At 36.5% G+C, this 18,920-nt stretch overlaps 1 protein-coding gene across 2 annotated transcripts; it reads left to right on the top strand.

The window, feature by feature from the left end:
- Positions 1-4,503: 4,503 nt before the first annotated feature.
- LOC133862795 (serine/threonine protein phosphatase 2A 55 kDa regulatory subunit B beta isoform) lies at positions 4,504-16,294 on the top strand. 2 transcript variants are annotated; one of them, XM_062298668.1, is made up of 14 exons: positions 4,504-4,967; positions 6,819-6,922; positions 7,028-7,126; positions 7,243-7,362; positions 8,044-8,250; positions 8,694-8,785; positions 10,619-10,737; positions 11,474-11,597; positions 11,800-11,923; positions 14,876-14,944; positions 15,035-15,129; positions 15,218-15,295; positions 15,381-15,451; positions 15,612-16,294. In XM_062298668.1, exons 1-14 carry the CDS (start codon positions 4,856-4,858, stop codon positions 15,746-15,748), a joined length of 1,551 nt encoding a protein of 516 aa, XP_062154652.1. In that variant the 5' UTR covers positions 4,504-4,855; the 3' UTR covers positions 15,749-16,294. The 2 variants fall into 2 exon arrangements, with proteins under 2 accessions (XP_062154652.1, XP_062154651.1); XM_062298667.1 differs by having other exon boundaries at positions 8,044-8,253.
- Positions 16,295-18,920: the final 2,626 nt, after the last annotated feature.

Here is an 18,920-nt window from a genome sequence, read left to right as displayed (position 1 = left end):
GCCTAAACTTTCTACATTTTTCCTAAAAATCGTTAGGATGTTGCAGGTACCGTTAGGATGATTTCACCACTAGGATGGTCATCGAAACAATACCGTCAGGACAAGTCTCAAACTATTAGGACGGTTCTTGCACATAAACTCCCAACTTCAAAAAATCCTACATTTTCACCATCTAAGGCATTATAAAACCTAAAAATGATCCATTTTTCTATTCTTAGCATTGAGCAAGGCCTTAAACATCGAAGTCTCAAACTTTATACCAAAAATCACACCTTTCATACCAAAAACCAAAAACTTCACCACCAATACTTCAAAAGTCACATAGATCTACATAACAACACATCTAATAGTTAAAGATCTTCTATTTCACAAGATCAAAAACGTTCTAGGACACACTAAGCCAACATCTAAACTTTCTAACCCTAAAGTCACCACCTTTTACAACAAAAACTCAACTTTACCTTCTATCTACACACACGTACACACAAACACGAAAAAAAACACATCACATCATTAAATCATGCCTTAAACTCGTAATAAACCATAATACAATGAAGCTAGTGCAAGAAATTACATTTCTAGAAGATGAAAACTTAGGATCCTCCAAAAAATCCCTATTTTCCTCCTTTCTCTCTCTCTCTCTCTCTCTCTCTCTCTCTCTCTCTCTCTCAGGTTTAGGGAGGTTGATGAACGAGTTATGGCATCTAGGGTTCATTATAAACCCTTAAATAAACCCCTCGATGCATTTATGCTAAATTGGCCTTATCTGATTCGCATGCAGACTGTCACCATTCGAACGATCTTCAGATTGTTTGGACGGTTTTGCTGACATGGATCATTCAAACAATGATCGAACATTTTTCCTATTTTTTTGTTACCTAACATTCAGATAGTTTTTGTGTAAAATCTTTCCTAAGTATTTAAAATCTCATTTTCTCCCTTTTTGGGACCTTGACTAATCCAACTCAAGTATAAACACTTAGGCACTAATTAGGGTGTCCTTAATCCTAATTTAGTGTGGGGTATTATAGTTTCCACATATGCCTTAGTGGATTTCCCTCAACGCGTAGTTTGCCTCGACTTATAAGACACATCACAATAATGGGTGGATGAAGCTTTTTTGATAATGACGTATTTGGTCATCTGACATTTTACCCTTTTCACCTCCTTCTTCTCCTTGGGCAGCTCGCCCTTGCATAGGTATACGACTAAAGCCCTGGTCCATTATATTTCCTTGACGACCTGATTCATCACATTTACTCCTTGGTCTTTGGATGAGGTGTATATTTAAGAACTTGGCGGGAGTACTACCCTTTTCAAGATCTCCTTTATGAAATGCTACTAGGCAGGATAGGTGGTCCACTCGACTGTTTTCTGGCCTTAGGATATGTTTGACTTGGAACCCCACAAAGTGGTCCCTCATTTCCCATACTTCGTTGAGGTACTCCTTCATTTTCTCTCATTTGGTTCATACTCCCTTGTCAAATGCCTGACAACTAATTCGGAGTTGCTTCGAACATCAACGAATTGAGCCCTCAATTCGTTTGCTAGCGGTAGATGCACAATTAGGGTTTCATACTCAGCATCATTATTTGTGGCTATAAAATTGAATCAAATGACATATTTGAACACCATTCCATCGGGTAGATAAGGAACAACCCTACTCCATTGTTGCTTTGTTAGATGATCCATCCACGTCTATTGTCCAAATGCTATCTTTCACGACTTACATCTCGCTTTGAGGGTCCTCCACCCCACCTATGAACTCAACTATGAAATCTACCACTACCCGCCCTTTGAGTGTCTTCCAGGGATGATGCTCGATGTCGAATTCCCTATGCTCAATAGACCAATGGATGAGGCATTCAGTGGTGTCAAGTTGATGCAATGCCTTCTTTAAGGTTTGTTCGGTTAGGACCTTCATGGTATGTATTAAGAAATTAATCATATTTCCCTAGACCTGTGAGATGCGAAAAATAAGAATAAAGCAAAATTAAATTAATTACATACGACACCAAGATTTAAGTGGTTCTCTCAATGTGAGGTACATCCACTGATGGAGACAACCTAGAGAAAATTCATTATCAAAGATGGTTACAGGGAGAAAATCACTCAAAGCCCAAAACCCCAATACACCTAAATCTCACTCTCATACCAAAGAGAATAACAAAAGAAAACTCTCTTTCTTCTCTAAGTGCTTTAGCACACTAAGCTATGAGAGAATAAAAAAAATTATTTTCCCTCGGTGTATCACATTATGTTGACCACCACTCATTTTATAAGGAGCAAAACCAACTCCTAATTCAACTTGGAGGAGGAGTCAAAGTCCAAGTCCTAATACTACTCTTTTAAGGAAATTGATTCCAAAAGTAACTAAGGCTACATCACGTGAGTCATCAATAGAAAATGTCTCTTCCAATGTTGATGGGTTCCACTATATAACTTGAGAAATATAAGTCATACTATAACAATATGTGCCTGGAAGTATGACCTTAATCTTCTTGATGACGTGACCAGAGCAAACACAACTTCTCTAGTTCGGATTTCTTTGCTCCGCTCTTTGTAAGGCTCAATTTATATAATAGAAGGGCTTTGGGACTCGATCTTCTTCCTTGGTCAAAGCTGAACTGGCAACCATAGGCAACATTACCAAGTAAATGTATAATGGTTCTCTAGGCACTTTCGACCAAGTACGAGTGGATTGCTAAGGTAATCTTCCAAGCTTTAGAAAGCCTTTTCACATTCAATCCAATCAAACATCTTCCACAGTGTCTTGAAGAATAGAAGGCATCTGTCAGTGGACCAAGATATAAAGTGATTAAGGGTTGCCACCCTCCTGGTGAGCCATTGTAGTCCTTTGATGCTATGAGGCCGTTGCATTTCCATGATAACTTTGATTTTATTTAATTTTATTTTTTATTTATTTATTTTGTTGTCTGGGTTCGCCTTAATGCCTCATTGGGACACCGTAAAATCGAGAAACTTCCCTTAATTAGGAGAGACTCTAAAGGCGCATTTTGTGGGTTCAATTTTCATTCGGCATTTCCTCAAAACTTCGAAAGTTTCCTACAAGTCATCTAGATGTGGTTTCGTCTTTTGGCTTTTCACTAGCATGTCATCCATATAGACCTCCATGTTTCTTCCTATTTGTGCCTTGAACATTGTATTTACTAGTCTCTGTTATGTGATGTTGTCATTATTGGTCTGAAGGGCATTACTCGGTAACAATGAAGTCTCCGATCAGGAACAAGGTATTCTTTTTGGTCTAGCTCATGCATTAGAATCTAGTTATACCTCGATAAGGCATTCATGAAACTATGTAGTTCATGTATGACTGTTGAATCTACAAACAAGTTTATTCGCGAAAAAGGGAAGCCATCCTTTGGGCATGCCTTATTGAGTTCATATCTCGACACTTCCCGTTTGCCTTCTTGACCAGAACGACATTTGCAAGCCAATCAAGATATTGTACTTCTTTCACAGAGTCGACCTGCATCAACTTTTCCACCTCCTTGGTGATTGCCAAAATACGCTTTGGTGCGAAATTTCGTCACCTTTGTTTGACTGCCTTGACTCTATGATTGACACTCATATGGTGCGCCATCATATTAGGGTCAATGCTAGGCATGCCCTTGTGTGCCCATACAAATACATTTATGTTTGCCTAGAAGGATGTGAGCAGTTGGCTTCTAAGGATTTGGGGAGCTAGTCCTCCTAAGCGCATGTTTTAGCTAGGCTTCTTTTCGTTGGGGGGAACCTCAACTATGCTATCTGCAAGACCGTCTTGCTTTAACACAACAAAATGCACCACAACTGATTCTTCCTTTCGCTAAGTTAAATAATTGCTTGACCACGCTAGGAAACCTCCCCCAATATTCTTTGAGGGAATCATCCACGCCATCGACAAAATTCGACCGAGAGTCCCCAACATTTTACCGAAGAGGGGTGGAAAGAATGAGCCTATATAAGGAGAGAAGAACCTTCCACTAGGTACGCATCCATATTCCTTTACTTAAACTCTGTCAATTTACTTCATTTCCTACTCTCATTGACTTGTCGGGGGTGGTTTTGCCGAGCCTCCCACAGACTTTTTTTTAACTTTCTATCCTGTTTTTAGCCTTCTCTTCTCGTGCTTGGTGAACAGACACTATACAAACAAAGGACATGCATGCTATTTTAGAAAATCACACCTCATCTTGTCTCCAACATTCCATTCATCCTTTCACAAATCTTCAAACTAGAACTCCAAATAAATTATCCAATCATTTATTCACTATTAACCCTCAACCAGCTAAAAAAGAAAAAGAAAAAGAAAAAACCACACCTAGCTAAAACACCCCGTACCTCACCAACCAATCAGACACCACCTTTCTCACTACTTCTCCTCACGATCTTCCACTCAAATCCTCCACGTGTCCACCCTTTACTTTCTCCTGTAATTGTATCAAACTACGGCGAAAATGTTAAAAAAATAATTACAAGCCCATTATTGAGAGCGAAGTAGACATAGAGAGAGAGAAGTGTATGTGTGTGCGAGTGTTTTTTGGTTCTCCGAAGCCCAAAGAACGGTTCGCTCAGTCACATTTTAATCCCAAAATCCCATTTTTCTCCTTCTAGAGAGAGAAGGAAAAAAACAAAAGTTAGAGAGAAAATTTCAGGGAGGAAAATTTGGGTTTTTGTTGTGTGCTTCAATGGTTGAATTAAAAACCCAGACATTTCTGTGAACTTTTTTTTTTTAGTATTCGATGGGGGATTTTTGAAGCTATGATCTTTGCGAACCCAGAAGAGCGATCTTCGGTGCAGTGATTGGATTGGTGGGATTCGATTGGAGTCGTTTGATTTGGTTTTAGGTGCAATGAACGGTGGCGATGAGGTCGTCGCTGCTCCGGTGGGCCCGCCTCAGCCGCTGGAGTGGAAATTCTCTCAGGTATTCGGGGAACGCACGGCCGGTGAAGAAGTTCAGGAAGGTATAACAGTGATATTAGTAATGATAATATCAATCATGGTATTTGGAAAGTAGTATCTATTTCCCTATTTGGATCCAATTGATATTTAGTGAAAATTATTGGGATTAGGGTTTGTCTTCGCGGTTTCGATCCGTTTTGGATCGTGGGTCGTCGAGTAATTGTTATTTTGGGATGTGGGTCATGGAGAAAATGTTGTATTGTTGTCGGGTTGGGGTTCTGATTTGGGGGGAATAGTGGATTTTGGGTGTGGAATTTGAGGTATTGGTTGGTTTGGGAAATGGTTTGTGATAATTGAGTTTGCATTGGGTATTCATTGGATTGGGAAATTTGGGTGCTCGTTGGATTAGGAAATGGAGGGTGTGGAAGTGAGCTTGGTTGAGTTAGTAGTGGGTTTGGTTATGGTGCATGCACTTGATTTGGGGTTAGAATTGGTTGTTGTTGCCAGTAAATGATTGGATTCACGTGCAGTAGCTGGGATCTTAATAATTATCTGCTAGGTAATTGGATAGTGATAATGAGTTTTAGCACATGAATTATGTTATAATTCTGTGACTTCAATTGAAAATGAAAGCTGGCGTTCAGTAGTTGCAAGCTTGGATTATATTTGGTTTGTGCATTAAATGATGCACTAAGTGAATGTTGCGTTGCATGTAGAATCCTCACGTAAGTGTAGATTATAGTGCCATAAACTTTGTGGTATTCAGGAAAAAAGTTAACTGCATTTTCCAGATTTGTAGGTTATTGCAATGTTGCTCTGGCATTTTCTATAATCAAGCACTGATTGTGGAGACTGAGCTGCATGGTCACTGTCACTCTTCTTATTTATGTGCCAAGCATAATGTCGAATATGGGAGAGTGTAGGTTAAAAGGAGAATAGGATGGGAGAAGGTCAGATTACTAATTTCATAATGAAAGAGGTGTTATGCTTTTGGTGATTGGAAAACATGAATTTCTCAATTCAGCAGTAGTCAATGTCATTAGAGATTGACTGAACTGATAAAATTCCAAACTTGTTATAACGACATAGTTCTTACTATCTTATATCATGGACTTTTAATATAGGTCCAGATTCTTGGTTTTCGCCAATTTAATATTATCTTCAGACAAAAAAAAAGAAAAGAGAGAGAGAGAGATTAAAAGAAGTATATAAAAATTTAATAACTTTTATGTGCAAGTTAACTACAACAGACATTTGAAAATGAGAAATGATACGCTTATATCTCCTATACATCTCGTACACATCTCCATACATTCAAGTTTCAAATCCACCATTGGATTTATGGGACCCAATGTGTGGGTCCAACAAATCCAATGGTAGATTTGAAAATGAAATGCGTATGAGATGTATTTATATAATTTCTCTTCGGAAATCTAGTGCAGCATTATTGTAAATGAATCAAATACATTGAAAGCATCTGCCTGCTTTATGTTTGGGATGTTTGAAGAGGAGTGAAAATTAGCTTTGGATGATAATTGTTAATTAAATTTAAACCTAACCTAAACGTATGTTTTTTGTTGGTAAGAAATCTGTACATTCTGGGTTGGGTGATTTGGTTTTGAGGTACTTTATTTGTTATTTCCTATCCTTTTGAAATTAATCCAGGACTTTTTCCGTTTATATATAGGAAAATCTTGTACTTTTGTTTGAAGAAATTTAGCAATATATTTAGAAGGGGTTGGAATTAAGTATATTAACTTTTGGGTTTCTTTGCAATCTCTAGTGTTGATGTTTAGACCAGTTTTTCAAACATATATTTTTTCTTCAAAGTATGTTTTATTTGTCATTAGTGTATCTGTGTATGTGGGTAGGATGAAATTTTTTAATTTGTGTTTCTGTTTTTCCTTCTGCAGTTGATATAATTTCAGCAATCGAATTTGACAAAACTGGTGACCATCTTGCTACTGGCGACCGTGGGGGTCGGGTCGTTCTCTTTGAGAGGACAGATACAAAAGATGTATGTTCTTTCTAACCTTAGAGGATCAGTTAAAGGCAATATTGATATATATTACAATACCATTTCTTGTTTGTTGTGACAATGTGTCTTCTACTGTAATTTTAGCATGGCGGCTCCAGAAGAGATTTGGAGAGGATGGATTATCCAATTAGTAGGCATCCTGAGTTCCGTTACAAAACCGAGTTTCAGAGCCATGAACCTGAGGTTTTTTTTTTCCTTCCCTTTTTGCCCTTTCCTCCATCAGTTACTGCTGTTTATGTTATTGCAGCTGGGATTAAAATTACTTACACTCAAAATGTGTCTGCATTTCTTTGTGTCAGTTTGACTATCTCAAGAGTTTGGAAATAGAGGAGAAAATCAACAAAATTAGATGGTGCCAGGCGGCCAATGGTGCCCTTTTTCTTCTTTCTACAAATGACAAAACAATTAAATTTTGGAAGGTAAGAAAGGAGCATTGTGTTTTGATGTTTTTAATTTTTCAATTTTTCAATTTGTTAATTAGTTGGCACAAGATTACTTTCTCTAGTAGCATGCGGAGCATACAATATTTATCATTTTTTGGATATTAGTTTTTTGTGTTCAAATTTCACATTATGGTGCTTGCCCTGTCTAGAAATGCATCTCATGTGCACACTGCGAAGTTGCGTGTTATGATAAATAAAAAGTTGCATGTTGAACTTTAATGCAATGTCATTCAGTTAGTGAAGGTTGTTTTCTTAATGCCTGATTGATTATTTAGATGGGGCATAGAGATGGTCCCTATATGTTGTAAAGATATAAAATACAAATATATGAAATAGGCCAATTTTATTTTGAACAAATTGCATCTCTGTCATAGGCAAATGGTGGAGGGTGAAGTTACAGGTTCAAATATATATATATATATATATAACAAAGGGCATACTGTATAACAAATCTTGTTGAACTGTGATACTGGCGCTTGTAAATTCTTTTCTGTGAGTTCCCTGCATTTATTTTTGACTCATGGATATATATATATAATGGTTGAGAATGTTTCAGAAACAGATGGTCATAATTTTCACTTTTCATCTTTTTCCTCTCTGACTATGCTTATTGATGACTACATCTGACAACCACTGATCTATTGGCTGCTGGCACAGGTCCAAGAAAAGAAGATCAAGAAAGTTTCTGACATGAATTTGGACCCTTCAAAAGCTTTAGGAAACGGCAGTGTTGCTAGTTCAAGTAATTCAGTTAGCCCTAAAGCACATCTTGCAAATGGAGGATACCCAAGCAGATTATATGGTTATCTGAGTAGTGACTTCTCATTTCCACCAGGGGGCATTCCATCACTACGTTTACCTATGGTAGTTGTACTTGATCCAATCTGTTGGTTTTCTTTTTGCACTGTATAATTTATTTTTTTCATTGATAAGTGTCATAAACTTGTTACGAGAACAGATCCTTGCTCAAATTTGCATAAACTTTTTCTTTTCTAAAAATATATTCTTAGCCTTTTCAATTTGAACTATTTATAGCTCTGAAAGTGTTCCGGTTTTTAGAACAGTGGTAAATTTAAAATGTATTTTGCTCATTGTAATTGGGTGATTGTATCCTTAACCCTTGAGCATGTATAGTCTTTGAGGCTAATTGTTAATGCATGTCATCCATGTGTGTGTCGCAATTGCTAGGGTGGTAGTGCGTTTTAGAAAGAGAAAAGTTTCTTATCAGACTTCATTAATTATGTTCTTTTCGTGAATTGTTTGCCTGATCTTATGCCGCACTAATACTTACGTTATGAAATATGTAGGTAATTAGCCATGAAACCAGTCTAATGGCTAGATGTCGAAGGGTATATGCTCATGCTCATGATTATCATATCAATTCTATTTCAAATAACAGGTGCTTCCATTTCTTTTACTAGGCTCCTACTTGTATTTTTGAATGTTATTTTTTGAAATTTTTGCATTTTTAGTTGATGCTATCATTTTTAGGACATTGACAAGCAATGTGGTATTTTGGTTGTCTCCAAGCTTTACTGATTTCTTGTAGTGGAAGAATAGAATATACATGGATTTGACTTTCAATTTTTTTTTTGGAAATGCCAATAACATAATGACTACTTGTGGGTATCATTGAACAAGAAACCTGAGATTGATATTGCCTACAGCAGGTGAAGGGGGCTTAAAGAAAGGGAAATGACTACCTCTCATTGTGTAGTCCATATGCATAATGGGTCTCCATGGACCTAAAAAAACCTTTTAAATGTTCACTTGAGATATTGTTCAAATGAGATCAATGACCAAGTGCTTTAGGGAGGTTGGGTTTACTCGGATCGGATATACAGGGACCCTACCCCCCTCCAAAAAAAAAAAAAAGGTGACTGTTTACATATTGATTCAAGGCATAGGTTTCCTTTTTTTGATAAGTAATAAAGATTTTATAAAAAAAAAGCGTAAGGCGTCCCTAAGTATACATGAAGTATATACAGGAATAACTAAAGCAGCCCACAACAAGAAAAAAAACCCAACAAACCCTCAAAAACCTAAGCCCTCAATCCCGAACCTTTCAGGAGCCCTCAACGCTACAACACGTGAGCTTTGCCTTTCGTAAGCCGGGAGGAAACATTAGCATCACCGTAATTGATGGAGCTTACTAGATTCAACATCTCCTTCTTACCTTTGGTCTTTGGATGCACAACCTTGACTCCCTAATGGAAGTCCTCCTCAATGGCTTTCAAAATCGCCAAGGACGGATCCACGTCCTCATCACTATCCAACTCCCAATCCAAGGCCAAGATTTTCAATAACAAGAATTGCAGTTTTGTTTTGATTTGCTGATCCCAGATACTTGAAATAACCATTTGAGACATGGATGTTAATCTGCTGCTGTTTGGTATTCTCTTGTTTTTCACAATTGCTGTGGATGGTCAAACAGATGGCACTTCACATGTGCATTCCTATTTTTGATGTTATCTACTTGCAGTCTTTCTAGAGAAGGGTAAATAGAAGTTTAAGTTTTGACATGTTTTCTTTCTACAACACCCTAACAATAAAACATTGGTTCTCCATATACAATAGTTCCTATGTTCATAGAAGTTAATGTATAGGGATGAGGAATGGACAAGCAGATTGGTATACAAAGAATGCCATGGAATGTTGAGCTATAAGTGCCAATAAGGTTTAGTTTCTGGTCTTGTATGATGGACTTTAAGATAAGATTTGTTTTCTTGGCTATTTGGTCTCTTTATTACATCAGATTTGCCGTATGCATGCAAATCTTGATTTCATTTGTTTGGCTCTGATGAGTATGCTGGAGGCAAAATCATTGAAGGTGCGAGTCATCCCAGTCATTGGAAATCGCTAGTATCTTGGTCATTACTGATTAATTCTTTGTAATCTACAAGCTCGGTGCCATCTTTAGATTTCATTTCATTTATTTATTGTCTGGGTATGATTTATGCCAAAACCTTTATTTAGTTTTTTTAGCCACTGAATGTCTGGTTACATGATTCATGTTTTCAGTTAACTAATTTATTGAACTATAATTATTATGTTGGATTTTAAAAAGTTCTCATGTAAATCATTTATCTTTCTTTACAAATCTTCAACTTATATGTTATCAAACTGTAGATATTATTCCTGCAATAATAGTTTATTGGTTTGCCTTTCATCTTTGACATGGTTTGGTTAAGTTTTCACTGATCAATTTGCTGCCGCACTCACATTTTTCCAGTGATGGTGAAACTTTTATATCCGCGGATGATCTCAGAATAAATCTTTGGAACTTGGAAATTAGTAATCAGAGTTTCAATATTGTGGATGTGAAGCCCGCAAACATGGAGGATCTGACTGGTAAGCTTCTTATCTTGGTATTCAAGGTTGTTTGAGAATTTTATTGCTGGTTTACATCTGTAGTTATGAACTGTTTTAGCAGATCCGTTTTCTTTTCACGTATGCTTTCCAATGCATGGTTCCATAAAGTTATTTGTAATATTATGTAAGTGTGGGCTCCCAAAGACATGCATTCATAGGGCATATGTGCCTGTGGCTGTTTGGAAGGTTGAATCTGGTCATTGATTTTGCCCCTGGCTTAGGTTGGTTGGTGGCAGGGAAATGGGAAAATTTGTGAGCAAACCTGGAATATGTTGCTTTGTATGACATTTCTTGTAACCTGTGAGGGTTTTTTTTTTTTTTTTTAATTTGTTTTTTAATTTTTCACTATAATGACGGCATGGTTTTTGTACAATTAAGCTATCTCTTATTTTGAATTTTAGAAGCAGCAAATGACAAATTAGTACTCCCTCTATCTCAATTTCAATGTCTTGCTTTCCTGTTGGGACCTTCCAAAAGTACATGTCCATTTTCTAAAGCTGGAAGTTCTTACTTCTACAATCCTCCTATGTTCCCCTTCCTTATTTATTTATTTATTTATTTATTTATTTTTTGTCCTGTGTCATTTTTAAAGCAAACAATATTTTTATTAGAAGTCATGCCACCTGTAATATAAAGCAAAGGACATTTTTGGAATTATCACTATATTTTTATTCGATGAATCTATTTGTCAAGACTGCTATTTATATTCTTTCAGAGGTCATAACATCAGCAGAATTCCACCCGACCCATTGCAATATGTTAGCATATAGCAGTTCAAAAGGCTCAATCCGCCTCATTGATTTGCGGCAATCAGCTTTATGTGATTCTCATGCCAAATTGTAAGTGTTTAAATTGTTTTGTTCTATTGTGGCCATACTGCAGCTGCCCTAAAATAAGAAAATGGAAGTTTGATTGGCTTGCAAAATGTTAGATGGGGAAAAAAGATAGAGAAAATGCACCTTTTTAGGCCCCTACATATAGATTAAAAATATTTCCGATACCCTTGATGGACTACTAACCTTTGATATCTTTTGGATACAGGTTTGAGGAACAGGAGGCACCTGGAACTAGATCATTTTTCACAGAGATAATTGCTTCAATCTCGGATATTAAATTCGGGAAGGATGGAAGATATATACTAAGTCGTGACTACATGACTCTTAAGGTCTGGGTTTCTTTACTTGCTTTTGATTTGTGTTTCGTATTTGGTATGGAATTTTGAAGTATTATCAAAGTATGCGATTCTGCATAGAATCTCTCTCCTTTGAGTGTGGCGTGACAAATTTATGTGGCTTCATTTTATCTATGAAAGAATCATCTTTCTTTACATCCCATGAGGTGCTGAAAAGGGTATGATTGATATAATATGATCTGTAATATGGAGAAAGCATAAATTTTAAAGATGACATATTGCTGCTATTTGTTTCTGAATATGAATAAGCCAGAAGTGTATGAGAGAGGGAGAATTTTTTTTTTATTTGATGAATAATAATAATATTATTGAAAGAAAAGGGCAAAGCCCTCGTACACGAAGAGTATACAAAAGAGCCGAATGCTCCAAAGACTACTACAATCTAAAAACAAATAAAATCTACTAGGTTCTCTGAATCAAAATTAGGAACATTTACAATAACCCAATTCAAAAGAGAACCCAGAAATGAGGACTTTTGAAAAAGCACGTTGGACTTGCTATCTTCAAAGAGACGCCGATTCCTTTCTCTCCAAATGTTCCACATTAAGAGAGCAAAAATAACTTTTCAGATTACTTCTTTGAGGTTTCCTTGCCCTCGAAATTTCCAACAATGAAGTAGCTCTAGGATGGCAGTAGGCATCATCCAAGCCATGAGAGAGGGATAATAAAGACAGTCTTTGATTCAGTAGACATGTTATCTCTTTTAGGCTAATTTCAGAAAAATGTTTGGCCAACCCAGATCTATTGGGATGTCAGGTTTTGTGGAGTTGAGTTGATGGCATCTAGGGATGTAAATAAACCAGTCCGTTCGACAACCCGCTCGATATTTGCTCGGTTTAGCCCAATCCGAACTCGAACTCGAACTCGACACTATAGAAACTTGCTCGTTACTATTGAAACCCGCTCGATTAGTAAGTGATACATACCCGACTTGCTCAACAAAACTCAATAGGGGCTCGCGAGCTCAGCTCGTTTAAAGCTGGACCGGATCACTTGTCCGGCTCTTTAGTCCAACTCGTTAGCTCGTTCATATCTCTTATACATTACTAAAAATGAGTTATATAAATTTAAGCATGTATATTAGTAATTAAGTAATATATGTTATATATGTTACTTAATATTTATATGTGTGTATTAGTTAACATACTAACTAGTTAGTTCATAAACTAACATATTATCTAATTTATTAGCATATACTAAGTAAATGTAATTAACTATATGTTACTCAATATATTTTTGTATATGATATATATATATATATCAAACACACACACACTAAATAAGCATATAGTATACTAGCTAAGTAAATATTGTATTACATATTAATTATAATACTTTGATAATAGTATTTAGTATGTTAAACTAACATATTAAGTTATTAATAGTTAGTATGGAGGTTTCGGGCTTGAACTCCGCTTTGATCACACATTGAATAATGTAATAGCCTACCTCGAGCTCTAGTTGAGCCGAGCTTGTCAAGTAACCTGACTCAACTCGGCTCGAATGTCATTCTCAACGAGCTTACCCGAATTTTAAACGAGCCGAGCTTGAACACACATTTTATAGCTCGGCTCGAATTCGAGCTCGACTCATAAACGAGCCAGTCTTGAAATCTTTAAACTCGACTCAGCTCGGCTCGGCTCGATTACATCCCTAAGTCTTGGCATCTTCTATGAAGTAAATATGCTTTGTTAGGTTCATAGTCATACCTGTCAATGGTTTGGATAGAATGTTTAAGACCATTTACATGGATGGGTTCTACCATACTACATATATGAATGTGTTTTAAGACTCCATTTTCTTGAGTAAACAAGTTTGTATGAATGCTTTGCAAGTTAGCTTAAAATATAAATCCCTTTGATGCAATAACTACGCTAAAGCCATTACTTATGGCTTCATATACCAAATTTGTTTTCAAGGTTTTGAAATTGATTTGTTTAATTTTTTTCCTAATTCAAGTGGTTTGTTGTGATATATTTATTATTATTATTATTATTATTATTATTATTATTATTATTTCAAATTTTAAATTTTATTTTGTCATTTTGGGGAATAATTTTTGTGGAATAGATGTAGAAGATAAGTTGACATTATTCATCGAAAAAGAAGAAAAAAAGTTGATGTTAATGGTTTCAATTTATATATAGACCAATGTTCTTGTAGTGAAGGCTTGGGAGAGAGCTTGAATTTTCATTGAGTTTTAAGTTTGTGGCAATCTCTAGTTATCTTTTGCATCACTAGTTAGACAATCCTCTGACCTAAAAATGGTCGAAGTTACTTAATACAGTTTCATAGTGTGCACAATATATTAGGGTATTGATCAATGAATGTTGTTGTGTCCTCTGACCCAAAAATGGTCGAAGTTACTTATACAGTTTCATAGTGTGCACAATATATTAAGGTATTGATCAATGAATGTTGTTGTGTGTGTGTTTGTGTGTGTGTGTGTGTGTGTGTGTGTGTGTGTGTGTGTGTGTGAGAGAGAGAGAGAGAGAGAGAGAGAGAGAGAGATCTGAAGTTTCTGTAAGTCTTCACATGGGTTAGGACTGGAAGTGGTTGCTTAGATATTACTCTCAGAAGAAAAAATAAAAATTTGTATCTTCTACATACTGGCTATAGTCCTGACCTTTTGTTATTTACAATAGCAAATTGTGCCATAGAAAATTTACAATAAGTACTTTTGATGGCATTTCTGCTCATGAAAGCATCTTGTTTTTATCTTCTAACTTTTTCAGTGCTGATTTTCAAGCCTTTGGTATCCTGCTATTATTTTTTTTTTTTTTCCTTTTATATGTTGTGATGGTTCGTGCTTCAAGTTTTGTGTAAGCAATAGTCTAGCTTAATTATTTTTGGGTTATAGGAACTGCTTTTGTTTTTTGCTTGCATCCTCTTTTCTTACTTGAGCATCCATTACTTGTTTGTCAGTTATGGGACATCAATATGGATTCAGGTCCAGTTTCAACCTTCCAGGTTCATGAATACTTAAGACCGAGGGTGAGATTCCTACTTTTTTGAAATGCTGAACCTAAGATTGTTGCTGCTATGTTTGGTCTATGCTGATTACCCTGTTATTGAATGAATTAGCTCTGTGATTTATATGAAAATGATTCCATCTTCGATAAGTTCGAGTGTTGTCTGAGCGGTGGTGATGGATTACGAGTAGCAACAGGTTCTTACAGGTCTGTTATTGTGCCACCTCTCTTTGTGCTCTCATTGTTATTCAAGCTATCTGCCATGCATCTCATGTTCATATTGATGTTATCCCAGCAATCTATTTCGTGTGTTTGGTGGCGCCCCGGGAAGTACTGAGGCAACAACTTTGGAAGCCAGCAAAAATCCAATGAGGTAATTTTAACAGAAGATATTGACAAGCATAGCTTTAACCGTGGTTCATGTAATTATTGCTAATAATATAAACATTGATGTTTAGGCGACAAGTTCAGACCCCTTCAAGGCCTTCAAGATCCATCGGCAGTAGTATAACAAGAGTCGTCAGACGAGGTTATCATTGCTTATTTCTAAAAAAAAAAAATTATTCCCGTCCTTTCTGGTTTGCAACCATTTAAATTATTTGAGAGCAGTTTTTCTTGTCCTCTTAGCCTTGAGTTAACTGTTGCATTACCTAAATTTATCATTTTTCTTGTGGGAAAATCCATAACAGGAGCAGAAAGCCCCGGGGTTGATGCAAATGGAAATACTTTTGATTTTACGACAAAGTTGCTGCACCTAGCATGGCACCCAACTGAAAACTCAATTGCCTGTGCTGCTGCAAACAGCTTGTACATGTATTATGCATAAAATGGTCCAGAAAGAACTGTATTTGCTTGATTAACTATTTTGGGTTGCTGTTGGAGAAGGATTTCTCACCTTTCCTACCGACCAGTGACTTGGAGGCTACATCAAATTCTCACATTTCAAGTGCCCTTAAAAATCTGTAGCATGGCTTTTAATATCACGGTTCAGAAGTGGCTGCCGGAATTCATGAGGAAGCAACCTGATTTTGTTCCCGGGTGGGCAGCGTCCCTTTTTTTTTTACTTTTTTTCTTTTTTCACTTTCTCCCTTACCAATCTCCCAAATTTCTTTGCTCTTCTTTTTTCCTTCTTTCTTCGGTATCTTTTTTCTGGAAGGGAAGATGCAGTTATGTTCTAAATTTGTATTGGTTCAAGTCAAGAAGGAAATGTGATTGTAGCTCTCCTACAACTAAAGGATGTTCAATATTTGCCACTAGGTTTAAGATGAAATGTAGCCTTTACTCAGAAATCTTGCTGGGATGAGATGTTGAAACTTGCAGTGCATTGATTTTTTTATTGATTCTTTGTCATGGTTTACATTTTCATTGAGGATATTTAAGTCTACTACTTTTATAGTTTTTCAATTTGAGTATCAGTAAAGAAAAGCAATAATGGTTGTAGGTTTTGATACAAAATTGCATTTTGGAATTGATAGGGTTCCCAGTGACGAGGCTTCAAAGTTGTACTTACCCAGAAAAAAAAAAAACAAAACGCATAAAAGTTGAGCTAGAGCTCTTAACGAAAGCTAATGCATTTCTCTCGGTCAAAGGTGGATTAAACTAAATTCTTCTGGAGAAAAGGTTTGCCGGGGGGAGTATGTAAACCAGAAAGGGTGCAAAGAAGTGCTTTATTAAAACATGTTTGTCAGTGACTACTCATTACTATACAGGTGGGCTACCCATTTGGTTGAATCTAGCACAGGAAAATTGGATTAGGATATCTTCCATTTGTCCTTAAAATAGAGAGATGAATTCTTTCCTCTTTTTTTTTTTGTTTTTTTAAGATGAGCGAAAATGAAATACAAACTAAAGCAGTGAATTACAACAAACTAGGACTGGGCAACCCAAATAAACACTAAGAATGAAAGTACGCGGAGGTAATGCATTCGAAAAAGCAGGTCTATTCAAACCACCAATTAAGGCAGCTAAAAGGTGATAGAGTCTAAAGGACCCAACCACCAGTTGCGTAACCATTTCAGAGAAAACAAAGAAGATACATAAAACGGATAGCCCACAAATTCAAAAGTGGTAAAATAAACAACACAACACAGCATTGGCCAGTTGGAAGCCGCTGGCACCGGCACGTGAAGACCACGCACCAGCAGGGAAGACCTCTCTCCTGCCGAGGACGCCACAGACTGCCACAATCCGCCAACAACAACGGAAGGGGAAGGAAAGGGGGAGGAACGCGGCCTCCACTCGTCGGCGAGTGAGAAGTACTCGCTGGCACGTGCAGTCCACGCTCCATTGAGGGAAGATTCGAAGGGAGTGCGGCTGGTGTCGATGGAGGCAGAAGACAATGGGGAGTACGGTGAAGAGGCGCGTGTCATGTTGAATCCGGCTGAGAATCGATGATCTAGCTTCAAATAACTCAACCCAAATTCCTATCCAAACTCAGCAGTGGATACAATGGAGGAAAGGGCGGGCCGGTGGGGATTGTGATGTTGGTAGAGAAAGTAAAGATAATACCTCCATTGAGGCAAATAGGGCTAGAGTAGACTCTAGCAAGATAGGAGCCTCAAAAGAGGCGGAAGCTGAGGGGGAAAGGAGGAGGGGGGAAGAGAATATCTCATCATTTAAAGTAATTTTGGATGATGTGATGTTTTGTGCGAGTTAAAATTTTAATCAACAAACATCCACTTCTTGTTCAACCTGTTCTATAAATATTGAATCTATAAACTAAAGTCATTTGAAGCTGATGTGCAAAGCAATGAACATAATAGGTAAATGAGTTTTCATTCAAAATAAGTGTTTTAAGTTCATTCAACTCACCTCGCATATTACTAGCTCCATCGTATACTTGTCCTCACAATCTGCTAATACTTAAATGATGTTTATTAAGTACTGACTCAATAGTCCTCTTCAATACTGCAGCTGTGGTATTGCTAACATGTGTAATGCCTAAAAAACGTTCAATCACTTGGCCTCGCTTATCTACTTATCGCAAAAAAATTATCAATTGTTCTTTAACAAATATATCACGAGATTTATCAACTATGATAGCAAATGACAAGTCTCCAAGATCTCTAAGAATAGCACCTAGAGTTTCACTTGCTGCAGCATTTGCTATTTCTTTTTAACTGTTTGGTGCGGTCATTTGATGATTTTCAGGAGCATTTTCTAAGACTACCTTGTCAATTTCTTCACTATGTTTCGTAAAAACTGCAACAATTCACGAAAATTTTCCTGATTACTTGAGTTTTTAGATTCATCATGGCCACAGAATGCTAATTAATCCATGTTGCTGTAAAAAGCGAATACAATCAACTGATGCATTCAAACGAGTTCTATATTCCCTTTTCTGTTGATCTGATTGCTTGTCAAAAAATGTTATGATGCTTTGTTTCTAATTTAACAAAGCTTCACATCTTCATCGAGCTTGATTATGTGCACTATTGTGAGCCCCCACATGACTCTATAACTTATCTTTCTTTTTCCAATTTTTAAACCCTTCGGTAACAAACGAGTCTTCTCCTACTTGAAGAGATAACAAAACAAGTAATACGCAACATCTTTTAAAATGCGTATTCCAACGAGTCAGAATATTCTTTGAACCATGCTGGATTAAAGTGATGCCATGTTTTTTCAAATTGTGTTTGTGAAAAATTATGGTCAAATGGTTAACAAGGTCTTTTTTGTAGATATGCTCTTCGACTTTTGTCTCTATCACTAGGATGGTAATCAGAAATTTTTTCCTTAAGCAATGATCGATTGGCAGATTTGCTATATCTACCTCAATACGAACTCGTTTAGAATTTGATTGTAGCTCAATTGATTCACGGTTCTCCATAATCTCAAGTAACTACAATTATATATTTTATACAATTAATTTATGAAACAAAAACTATATATATTCATAAACAAATATTAAGAAAAAAAAAAAAAAAAGCAATCTAAATATAAAAAGAACAATTCAAATATAAAAGCTTAAATCTTAATCAAAATGAAAGTTTATTACA

This window comes from Alnus glutinosa, chromosome 3, assembly GCF_958979055.1.
Source record: "Alnus glutinosa chromosome 3, dhAlnGlut1.1, whole genome shotgun sequence".
NCBI lineage: Eukaryota > Viridiplantae > Streptophyta > Magnoliopsida > Fagales > Betulaceae > Alnus > Alnus glutinosa.
This window is presented reverse-complemented; position numbering and strand designations above follow the sequence as displayed.

Excerpts from the sequence above, each read along its gene's own strand:
- LOC133862795 (XM_062298667.1), top strand. The coding sequence starts at position 4,856 with ATGAACGGTGGCGATGAGGTCGTCGCTGCTCCGGTGGGCCCGCCTCAG. Across the intron at positions 4,968-6,818 it reads CGGTGAAGAAGTTCAGGAAG|TTGATATAATTTCAGCAATC; the intron begins GTATAACAGTGA and ends TTCCTTCTGCAG. Across the intron at positions 8,786-10,618 it reads AATTCTATTTCAAATAACAG|TGATGGTGAAACTTTTATAT; the intron begins GTGCTTCCATTT and ends ACATTTTTCCAG.